Source organism: Vicia villosa, linkage group LG1 (assembly GCF_029867415.1).
Source record: "Vicia villosa cultivar HV-30 ecotype Madison, WI linkage group LG1, Vvil1.0, whole genome shotgun sequence".
Taxonomy (NCBI): Eukaryota; Viridiplantae; Streptophyta; class Magnoliopsida; order Fabales; family Fabaceae; genus Vicia; species Vicia villosa.
Genome location: NC_081180.1, coordinates 46,403,148 through 46,416,215, shown reverse-complemented (window position 1 = coordinate 46,416,215; position 13,068 = coordinate 46,403,148). Strand labels below are relative to the sequence as shown.

Here is a 13,068-nt window from a genome sequence, read left to right as displayed (position 1 = left end):
CAATTTATCATTTTTCTTTTTCTCCTAACACTCCTCCCTAGCAGAGGCAGTGACTAAGACTCTGGTCTTTCTAATGCAATCTTTAAGAACATTCTCCATTACTTAAAAATGGATCTTGATCCTCTCATGCTAAATGTCTCCTGCTCTTCATCCTATTGCAATCCAAACCTTTAAATTAATCCATAAGCAAGGGAGAGAAAAAGGTCAAAGAAATCTAAACCAATAAACTATTATCCAACGGTTAGATGTTGCACAGGAGACACGGCAGCAGCAAAAACACAAGAGAGGATCTATTTCCCTTAAAAATTGACCGAATACATAAACGAATCAACACGTGCTTGCACATTATACTACTAGTTTTGTTCATATTATAGAATTTGAAGACATGTTATAAACTCATGCAGGCTCAAAATATATAAAGCGAACAGAACAACAAAAAGAAAGAAAAATGAAAAAACAAAGTCAATATTTGAGAAAATATGTATTAACTTCTTAATTTATATTAGGAAATTTCAAAGATGTGATTGATTCAACCTAATTTAGAATAAAAATACACAATGTAGTATAGATTTTGAATTTTGGAGTTGAGTTTTTTTTACTACTTCAAATTAAAAATGCAGAAGTCAAAGAAAGAAGAAATAGTTGTGATTTATATGGTTTTCAAATTTTAGAATTTAAATACTAAAAAAATACTCTGAAATTGTTAGTCCAACAATCGGGGGATGGTCGAGCGAAGAGTTTTCTTATATTTCCTTTGAGCAACATACTTTTTGTGGGAGACACATCACTTGTCCACCTAAAACCTTTTTCTTTGAACAACACATCTTTTGTGGGAGACACGCCACTTGTCCACCTAAAACCTTAAGGTAATAGGTGAGTGAGTTCTCCCACTTATAAATGCTCAACTCACCACATTCCTATCAAATACGAGACTATTTCCCCACTTACTCACACTGCATTATTATTTTAACACCCCATCAAGTGTGTGTTAATATGCTCCCCTCACACTTGTACCGTTGATGACACATTGTAATGGGACACCCCATCATGATGATGCAAATTAGGGATTTAACACCAGCTTTTTAGAGAATTAATACCTGTTTATTTTCGGTGTGGTTGTTACCGGTATTGTAAGTATGACTGTAACACCTGTTTTAAAACATGTATCAAATATTGATTTAACACCAATATTAAACAGGTGTTATAAGTGTTACAAATGGGTGTCAAAATTTTAATTCGTACCTACTTTGTCTAAAAATGGGTGTTACAAATTTATTAGAGAAAAATCTACTTAATATAAATGTAAGGTTGTCATCATGACAACCTTGGACAAAACCCTAGCTTCAAGATGATGTGTCACCCTCTCAAAACACTCAAGATGATGTGTCATTCTCTCAAAGCATTCCAAATTATATAAATTTAATAATTATTTAAAAAATATATCTCTTCATTTTTTAAACATTAATTCTTTACAATTAATTTTTAATAAAAAGTGACATTAATTTTTTTATAAACATTATAATTACTATATTATTTTATATTTTATATATGTCAAAATGATTTTTATATATAACATTTAAAGTTTCCCAAATCATGTTGATAATTACTAAAAAAAATTCCAAATTATCACTAACTAATAATTTTTTAACATATATTTTTTAATTTGGAATTTTTTTTAGTAATTATCAACATAATTTTTTTTAGTAATTATCAATTCTTTAACTTCAATTCTATTACTTTATCTTTAGTTCCATTTTTTTTAGTTAATACAATTTATTAGTAATAGTATTAACTATTAAATTTAATTCAATTTATTAATTATTTATTGTATTATTATTAGTAATAGAATTTATAACCATTTTTTAATATTCCATAATCTTAAATTTTAACTTTAATTCTAATCGTTATAATGTATGATTTGAATTATTATAAATTTATTATCATTTCTTTATATTCTATAACCTTCTATTCATTAATTTTTCAGTTATTTTATCCATCTAAATACATTAAAGGTGTTGTAAAAAAAACTTTCTACTCACCTCCTATTTAAATTCTATACATTCATTATAAATACCTTAGAAAATGATCTTCAGTCTTATTTTTTTTTCATTTTCTCTTTTAAACTACAAATTTTCTCTTTCAAGAAAGATCCATCCAATCATGATCATTGTTGTGCATAATCTACATAATATTTGTTTATAAGTTTTTCTAACTTTCTTTCTTTATTTTCTTTTGTTAGTTAGTATGAATATAACTAATTTTATCTGACCGAGGAGAAAAGATAATGGAGATTCGTTTTGTTGTTTCTATTGCATCTTTAGTGCTGAATAAATCTGTGAAAAATGACATCTTATGTAAGTATATCTCTAGCCATTATATTTGCATACTAAATTTAAAAAAATGAAATTTATTTTGAGACTATTTTAATTATAAGAAACAATATTATATATATTTAAATAAATATTAAAAATATTATTTATAAATTATAAAGTTAATTTATATTAATATATTGATAATAACAATCTTTTTTATATACTTATTTTCATCATTCTATTTTCAAGATTTTTAATATATTTATTCATTTAATAAAAAAAAATCATATATAAGATCTTCATTCTATGTTTTTTTTTAATTTTATATGTTAAATTTATTTCTTCTTGATATAGTTAGAGGAGTTTACTTTTTCTTGCTATAGTTAAAGGAAGAATAAGAAAAGTATTTAATTTTGAAGATTTTTCGTTCTTTTTTCTCACTTTCTATTCTTCATTCTTATTATATCATATATGTGATTTGAACCATTACTATTTCATTTTTTTATTTCTAAGCTTGAATAACATTTGATTATAAGATGTAATTTGGCATTGACAAAGTCTAATAGTTAATTTGGCTACTAAATTATTTTTGTTTAATTTCTCTTTTCTATAATGAATTAAAATAATAGAAAAGGTATGAAATTTAAAGGATTTTATTTTTCTGTGTTTCTTTTTGTTTCTCATTGTAATTATATCATATTAGGGCCACAGTTAATTATAAGATAGAATTTAAAATTAGAAAAATCTAACTATTGATCGGAAGTACGTGGATATCTTATTTATTAAATTATCAATTGTTTAGTCAAAAAAAATTATCAATTGTTAAAATACACATTTATAACTTTTATTGTTCTTATTATATATAGAATTGTTATTGCAGTATTGATTTTATTCGTGTAAATGAATTTTGTAAAAGTAAATGTATTATATTTCACTATTTACAAAAAACTCAAATAGACTATAAATTATCTTAAAGCATTGTTTAATTTGTACCACCCTTTAATATAAAAATAAAAAATAGTTAGGCATATAATAAAACTTTATCTCTAAAATTTGAATATGAATGTATATATATTTTTTTATACTAATAAAGTAATATATTACAATCCTAATATTTTTACTATTACTTATATCACTATAAATTACTTTTTAAAATTATATTTAATTTTGTTATTTTCCCTTTTAAATAGATGTTATGACTTAAACATTAAACTTTAGTTTTATATGATAAGCAAATAGTTAACCAATTGATGTCATTCAATTTAATTTATAAATGAAATTTATTGACTCTTCAATACTATATTAATGTTTGTATCTTTCAGTTACTATTATATTTTATTATAATTATTATTAATATTATTATTATTATTTTATTATTATTAATGGGTGTTTTTTACACAATCATTAAATTTTATAACATCAAATATTATTAAAATATTTGAACAGTCAAAAATTAATATTAGCTGAGAATATATAAAAAATGAAATTGAAAAAAAATTCTCAAAAAAAATATATCTAAATCAATGGAATAAAATATTAAAAAAATTATAAGTATATAAAATGATGAATATATAGTGGAATAACTTTATTCTTAACTTAAAAAATTATATGTATTATTTGATTCGTGAGTACTGACAAATATTATAATATAAATGGGTTATTATTAGAAATTATATATAATTAAAAATTATATGTTTCTTAAAACTTATTGAGTATAATAAAAACTACTTAAAATTATTTTAACATTTATATATTTTAAAAAGTTGCTAAAATGTCTCTTTTAATGATTTAAAAAAGATACAAATTCAGTATTTTTAAAATTATAGAGTTTTTTTTTTGGTAAGAAAAATTATAGTTAAATCACTTAACTACGCACTAAACATCAAAATTATATTAATTATATAGGTTCGTAAATTTTATACAGTTTAAATCAATAAGAATTTTACTACTTATAAATAATATAATATTTTTATTTATTTATTAAATAAATTAATAAAAAAATATAAAAAGTTACATTAACAAGTAAATATATATTTCAAGTTCTTATTTGTGAAAATAGCCAAATTTAATATATCGTTTAAATGTATTGAAAAATTTATAATTGACAAAAAGTTAATTATCTTCAAAATATTTATCATATTTACACTCTAAAATTATATGAACTCACATTTTAAAATAATTTTTAATTTTTTTACAAAATATAATATTTAATACAATTATATCATAATATTTTAAACTTATTTATTCTATAAGTAAATTATCAAAACAATTATTTATTAATTATTAAAAATATTCTTTAGTTAATAATATTCATTTCTTTAAATTTATACATTTTAAATTATAATAGTAATTTTTTTCTAATTTATTGTCTTTCACATTAAAAAAAATAGTATAATTGCAAACATAATATAAATGATCTACAAGAAAATTTATATGCAAATAAAAAATTAAATATCAACTATTATAAAAAATATTAATTTTATTTCTAATGTACCGTGCGAAGCACGGGTCGGCGAACTAGTTTGATTAGAAACTAACTTGTAACACCTTTCTTTCTCATAAAATGGATGTTAAACATATATGTCATACTGATTTTTTTCCAATAAAGGGTATTAAAAGTTTTATGGAAAGCGTTATTTATTTAGAAACCAATTTCTCACACCTATTTTTTTCTTAAAAGAGGTGTATAACGTACGTATAATACATATTGTTTCTTAAAGTATACGCGACATAACTTTTTGATATTATTTGAATTGAACCTTCAACCCTATTTTTCTCTAAAATGGGTATGAACGAATACATAGCACACTTCTTTAAGTTTAATAAAATTAAACAAGTATTATTGTTTTTTCAACTCAATAAAACTAAAATCGTAAATTTTGGATTTAGCTATAACAAATTATACCAAACCTTGTAAATAGTATCAAAATAAAATCTTATTAATGAAAGTAAGTTGACACCATTTCCTGGACATTTCGATACAAGTAAGTCGGTTTCTTTCTCGAACCAAAGGCTCGTGATACTATTTGTTGGCGCAACAATCGGTGAAGGGTTGAGCGAGAAGCATTCTTACTTTTTTTTTGGGACTTTCTTTTGAGAACACACTTTTGTGGGAGACACACCACTTGTCCACCTAAAACCTTAAAGTGATAGGTGAGTGGGTTTTCCCACTTATAAACGCTCAAGTCACCATATTCGTATCCAATGTGTGATCATTTCTCCATACTCACACATGTTATATTCTCAACATTCACTCTGATACCATTTGTTAGTCTAACTTTCGGGGGAGGGTCGAGCGGGGAGCATTCTTACTTTTGTGTGACTTTCCTTTGAGCAACACACCTTTTGTGGGAAAGACACCACTTGTCCACCCAAAATCTTAAGATAATAGGTGAGTGAGTTCTCCCACTTATAAATGCTCAAGTCACCACATTCCTATTCAATATGAGACTATTTTTTCACTTACTCACACTTACATTATTATTCTAAAATTCGAAAGATTTTTTTTCTTTCAAAATTTTAAGGAATTCTCAAGAACACTAAAAAAAGATTTTTCACAATCTATAACCACACATCTAAGATTTATAATCTTACAAAATATAATTTAAAAAATAATACTTCAACAATCATTATCATCCAAAATAACACTCCTTGAATATTTATATAGCATTAACATGATAGAATAATTACTTTATTTTTATCTTGAATATGAAGGATATTAGGTGTATAATAGAGATATATACTACATCTATTTTTATTTATAAGAGAAAATTTATTTTATATGTTCATTTAATAATCATGTATCTATGTATCATTGACTAGATACATTAATTATTCAATAAATTTAAAAAGTCAATTTTTTTAATAAATAAAATCAAAGAGAATATATAAATAAAATATTTATGAAACAATTCCCAAACACATTTGGCCATATTACAAAGGGAAGATATTTAAAATAATTACAACAATATTTAAAGTTATTACCACAAACACATGAAAAGTAAATTAAAATGAAAATGCTATTGGTTTAAGGTGAAGTGGTTCTTTCATTGATACAACAAGTCCAAATACTTCACTCATATCTATATCTTGTTTACCTGATTTTGTTTCCCAATCAAACCAATAAAGAAGGTTAGCAAGTATATATTCAACAGTAGCTATTCCAAAATTCACTCCTGGACATCCTCTTCTCCCAAAACCAAAAGGAATGAATTGGAAATCTTGGCCTCTAAAATCAACTTGGCTGTGTTCAAATCTCTCTGGAATGAACTCTTCAGGATTTTCCCAATTTTTAGGGTCTCTTTGTATTGCCCAATTGTTTACATACACCATTGTTTTTTCAGGAATATCATACCCTTTTAGATTCACTCTTGACATTGTTTCTCGAGGAGCCATTAGAGGAGTAGCTGGATGTAACCTTAGAATTTCTTTCACTACACATTTTAAAAAGGGCATTTGATTTATGTCGCTTTCTTCAACTTTTGATTTATTGCTTACAACTCTCCGTACTTCTTCTTGTACTTTCTTCATTGTGGATGGATGTCTCACGAGCTCTGATATTGTCCATTCTAATGTTGCTGATGTTGTGTCAGTTCCTCCAACAAACATGTCCTACAAATTGTATGTAGTTAAATTTTCTGTTTATGAAATACTTGTTAATGAATTATTAGTTGGACGATTAGTATTGGAAAAAAAACATTTAAGTTCCATATTAGTTAAAAATAGAATTTATTAAAAATAAGACATTATATATTTTATGACTTATAAACCACTTAATATTTTTTCTAAAACACAATTACTCCATATTGTTTAGGGAAGTGCACATAGCCATAATACTGATATATTATTCTAATTATCAATGAAACTGTTTTATTCAACCAAACTGAATTGGGTTGATTATAGTTTTAACTTAATATAATTGAGCTATGTAAAAGTAGGCTAAACCAATTAATTTTTTTAAATTTTTTTTTAGTTTTACTTTTTATTTTTACTTTTTATTTTTACTTTATTTTATTTATTTGTAAAATGATATCTGATTGAACTATAACTGAATTAATTGAAATTGAAAGGTTCAAACCTACTCAAACCTAGTTGAAAATTCAATAAGAATATTAATTTCACTAATAATAAGATGCGTGAAACAAACAATAATTACAATCAAAATAAATAGCTTCAAACAACAAAATAATATGTCAAACAATGTAAGCAAATCTATAATAAGAAAGATGAAGATAAAATATGAGTACACAAAAACATTGTCTATCAAATTCGATAAAACCGATCTATTATGGGGGAGAGAACGATTCTCCAATTCACTATATTTCTAAAAAATGTTACAAAAGATTACAAGTGAGCTTGAAGAAAATAGTACCCTAGAATATATATTTTGTAATATTTTCTTACTACGACCATTAATGTAGTGAAATAATAACTATTAAATAGGCGCTTTTTAAAATCATTTTTCTCACGGTTCAAATAAACAACCGTGGTGAAATTTGAAGTGAGAAAGTTTGGAATCCCAGTACTAGCAAACTTAATTCTCTATTTTTTTAATAAAAATTAAACTAGTTTTCTCCATGGTCCAAGTTAACAACGGTGGTGAAATGCCAGGGTTTATTTTATCAACCGTGATGAAATGGTTTACATAAATAAGAAAACTTAATTCACTTGAGAATAAACCGCGCTCTAAAGTGAAACCCTAACTTCTCACACCTTATCACAATCTCACAAAACTCCAACATATCTTTATAAATCTCTAACATATCTTTACAAAACTTAAACCTAACATCCTCAACTAGTATGAATCAAGGAAATGTGTCATGAATCTTTGCAAGAAGAAACATGAAACTCATTTCTTTGTCTTCCTCTTCACATTTCCGGTACATTTGTCACCTTTAACCATTTTTTAGTTATGTTGTTATTGTTGTTATTTTTGTTGAGATAAGTAAAACGTTTATGTTATTATTATGATTTTTGTTAGTTATGTTATTGGTTTTGTTGAGTTTTGTTGTTGTTTTTGTTGGGTTATCCTTTTGATCGATTTTGTTGAGTTATGTTGAGTTATGTTGTGGTTTTTATTGAGTTATGTTGTTGAGTTATGTTTTTGTTTTCATTAATATAAGTAAAAAGTTTATGTTATTGTTGTGTTTTTTATTAGTTAAATTTTTGTTTTAGTTTAGTTGATTTTGTTAATGTTTAGCTATGTTGTTAATATTTAGTTATATATGTTGCTATGCTTTTTCCAAGTGTTATTAAAGTTTAGTTATGTTATGTTTTTTAGTTTTTTTTATTGATAATGTTAAGTTACATATATGTTATTGTTTTTTTTTTGTTGATATATATATATATATATATATATATATATATATATATATATATATATATATATATATATATATATATATATATATATATATATATAGAGCAATAAAATTAAAAACAATAACACAATATTTTACCTAACACAACATTTTATTTATAGGTAAAATGTTGTGTTATATTGTCGTTGTTTTTGTTGTCTTATGTTGCTGTTGATAATGTTATTCGTTGTATAACTTTCATATAATTCAACTTAACATGTTTAGAAGATACACTTGAGTTTATTATAACGTATGTGAATTGACTGTTTTATCAATCCTTCATTGAACATATAATTAGTCAAATTGAATTAGAAAATAATAATCTAAAAAATTAAGTTATATTTTAAGAATAATTTACACTATTCAATTTTTTTTTAGCTTTCCGCAATCTATTATCCATATCTCGCTCTTTAACAATTAGAATTGATTCAATACTTCTAGTTTTTCAACTAACACTTACAAGTTTATTCTAAAAAGAATCAAAGTTGTTCATAAATTAATATTCATCATCTTCATGATAATTATGATGATGATGAATCTAAATTTCTCGATAAAGTTGATACTTTACAGAATATAAACTAGTAGAGAAGGAAGTATTGACTGAAGAATTAGAAGCATTAAATCAAATTTCAACTGTTAAAAAGCGAGATATGGATAATGAGTTAGGAAGCTTGAAAAAAATATCAATTAGTGTGAGTTGTTATTCAAATATAACTTAATTTTTTATATTATTATTTTATGGCATAAATATACGTTCTGCCATATATGTGAGATTCGGGTCTCCCCGCTATAATTTTTTTTTGGATTACCCCCCTGTAATTTTAGGGTACCCCCTAAGCGTGTAAAAAACAGTGAAAAACCAGAGGGTAAATCAAAAAACAATTTTACAGGGGGTAATAGGGGGCAAAAACATAGAACTTTTTATATTTTAAGGGAGTAATCCAAAAATAAAAATTATAGGGGATAACTCGAATCTCGCCTATATGGCAGGAGGTAACGTATATTTATCCCTTATTTTATATATCAAATTAAAAAGTTATATATTTAATGAGTTATTGGTGAAACTATCATTTCACATATGCTCAAATAAACTCAAATGTGGTTCTGGGTTTGAACCTGAAAAATTGATACCTTATAAAAAGAAACTCAAATATATCACCACAGTTGGAACTTTACACAACCATGATGAAATGTTATGCGTTAAATGTGTCACTATGGTGATTTTACCACGGCTACAACCACTTACCACCACACCCTTCATTACCACGGGCATTCAACTGTGATAAAATTATTCTTTCAACCATAGCAAAATATATATTTTATAATAATGACATCAACAGTTTCATTGCTTCATAATTATAAGAGAGAGAAACACCGCGTCTCTATCAAAAAATCTCAAATCATACTTCTACCAACTGGATTAAATCTTTGGTGCTTTTTTTTTTTTTAAAAAAGAACACATTTTATACTAGAGTCACCATACGTTTTCATCTTCACAAATATTTATTTGAGAATATGTTGACAAGTGGTTCAATACTAAAAAATAAATAAGACTATGTTTTTACTTAATCCTAAATTAATTAACTAGAGTATGATTAATCATGTGAAGACAAAATTGGTCTATCTTTATAGTATATACGTGCAGAGTTAGTATTTTTGAGGGATGCAGTGAAAGTTTACATGAGACAAAAAAAGTGATAAAAGAGAGAAACGTACCATTAAAATTCCTTTAATATCATTATTGGTAAGTTCAAAGCCAAGCATGCCATCCTCTTTTAATTGAAGAAGCATATCAACAAACCCTTTCTTCTCGAACTGATCTTTTTCTATCTTCTTCAAAGCCAAACGCTCTTCAATCACTTTATCAAACAAAGCATCAAGTGCTCGAAAAGTATCCTTAAATTCTCCAATTTTTCCACTAAGAACATCAATCCAACCCAAAGAAGGGAAATAATCTCCAACCACAAAAGTTGTAAGATAAATCATAACTTTTCTAGCTAACTCTTTCACGTTTCCATCTCCTTCACACTTCCTTCCAAGAGCACTTTTACAAACAATATTGTTTGTTGTTGAAACAAACATCTTACTAAGATTCACGCATGTCTTCTTCGAGCTAGCTTCACGTAGCTTACTCACCATTTCTTCAACTTCTTCTTCTCTAATACCCTGAAATGATTTTACACTTTTTACACTCAAAAGTTCTAGAACACATATTTTTCTTTTCTGCCTCCAATTTTCTCCATAATTTCCAAAACCAACTTCCGTACAACCATACAATAAGATTTTTGGAGCAATATGTTGCGGTCGGTTTGAAAAAACTATATCATGATTTTTCATGATTTCCATGGCTACTTCTCCTGATGAAATCACTAGAGTTGGAGTTTGTTTTTGTCCTAATTGCAACAACATCATGTTGCCATATTTGAGTGATAGGTCTCGTAGAGACCGATGTGGAAGTGTGCCTAGCTGATGAAGATTACCGATGAATGGTAGTTTTGGTGGAGATGGAAGTTGATTAAGATTGGTTTTGGTTTTGGTTTTTCTAATTGCATACTTAAACACAATTAACAGGCTTATAAGGAAAAAAAGAGATGGAATAAAGAGAGAAGAAAAAGCTTGTGTAATTTGTTCATGTGACCATTTTCTGAGAGCCATTGGTTTTTCTATCACATGTTGAACTGAGGCAGACATAATATATATAGCATGGGTGTAGATTATAAGGTCCCTACCAGCTGCTGGTATGATAGAGATCCAAAGAATATAAAAATCTAGAGTTTTGTTTTTTTTTTGACAAGATAAAAATCTAGAGTTTAAATCCTAAAAACAGACTAACTTTTCTACACAATGGATCTTCTCCTTCCCTCCATTCCTCTCCTTCAACCAAAACACATGTAATTGCATAGAAAGAATTGAGAAAAAATGATAAATAAAATAAGAGAGAGAAAATAATAGAGAGAGAAAGAGACATAAATGTGAAGGAGATAGTTGAAGAGAAAATTGTAAAGGAGAGGATCCAAACTCTAACTTTCTAGCATGTTAGTTATACTTATCTATTTAAATTATGAGTTAATTTATTAAAATATTTGATTCCATTGTATATATTACAACACATTTGACATTTAGTAACGTATAAAAAAAGTTATTGAAAAAAATGCACATGACATTAAGAAACGTGTGAAAGAAAGTTATTTTGGTCCTGGTTTTTTATAGGTATTGGACCCTTAATAAAAAAAATCCAATTTATTTAAAAAAGAACATTATATATTATATATTATATATGTAAATTATAAATAACATCAACAACATCAAATCTAATTATTTATCCGTGCAATTAACATAACAGAAATATTATATTCTAATTATTTAATATAATCAAAATATTTTTTGGCTATTAAAAAAAAGTCTCTCTTTTAATTTTTTTAAGCAAATTCTTCAATCAAGTCTTCATATTGTATATTCTTCAATAAAATTTTCGCATCAATGCTAATCCATTAAGTCTTTTTTGTAACATGGTAGACCGCAAGTAAGACTTCAACAACTTCGATTTTGAAAATTTTCTTTTTGCTGAGGCAACTGTCACATGAATAGTTAATAAAATTCTATATACAATAATTGTATTAGGAAATAAAATCCATGCCTTTCAAAAATCTTAATATTTCAATAGGTCCAATATTTTCTACAGGCAACATATCTCTTTGTAACCTTAACTCCACACATAATTCTTTTCCATCAATATCACATTGCTCATTATGTTTCAATGTCTCTTTAAAATGACTACAACAAGACTTTAAAGTTGCATTGTCCAATGATTGTAAATTTTAAGAAGTAAACAAGAAACCAAAAACACTTTCATATTGTTGAAATTGCTCAAATCTCTCATTAAGATATACAATAGCTTGATCGACAAGGTAAAGAAAATAATTAACTCTAAAAGATTCCTCTTCAGATAGCTCAACTGGTGGGGTATTCAAATTCTCACCAAACTGTCTTTTTCTTCAAATTATACGCCTTTGAAGAAATACTGGATCAATATTCAATTCAATGGAAATTTCTATAGCATAGTTCATGATATTTTAAAAACCGGTTTCTCTATATTCCTTAAAAAAACAAAATCAACTCCGTTATTTTTTGCATAGCAACATCAATAACCATATCCCTTGATTGTAAGAGCTTGCTAACCACATTAATTGCGGATAATATTTCAAACCAAATAATTATCCCCATTAAAAATTCAAAATCACCAAGCCCATTTGTTGCTAAGGATTTAGCTTCACTTCTTATTTTAGAATCAAGATCCTTTTTTGATACTTCAAGTAAAGCTTCTCTAAAATCTGAAATTTGAGTTTTAATAGCCTTGACACTATCTACATGACTCTCCCAACGAATGGATGTCAATG

The 13,068-nt window shown here is 25.8% G+C and overlaps 1 protein-coding gene across 1 annotated transcript; it reads right to left on the bottom strand.

Moving 5' to 3' along the window:
- Window positions 1-6,200: 6,200 nt before the first annotated feature.
- LOC131636592 (cytochrome P450 71A1-like) lies at window positions 6,201-11,608 on the bottom strand. The gene is made up of 2 exons (XM_058907205.1): window positions 10,388-11,608; window positions 6,201-6,923 (listed from the first exon to the last, which is right to left on the bottom strand). Exons 1-2 carry the CDS (start codon window positions 11,360-11,362, stop codon window positions 6,318-6,320), a joined length of 1,581 nt encoding a protein of 526 aa, XP_058763188.1. The 5' UTR covers window positions 11,363-11,608; the 3' UTR covers window positions 6,201-6,317.
- Between the last annotated feature and the right edge of the window lie 1,460 nt (window positions 11,609-13,068).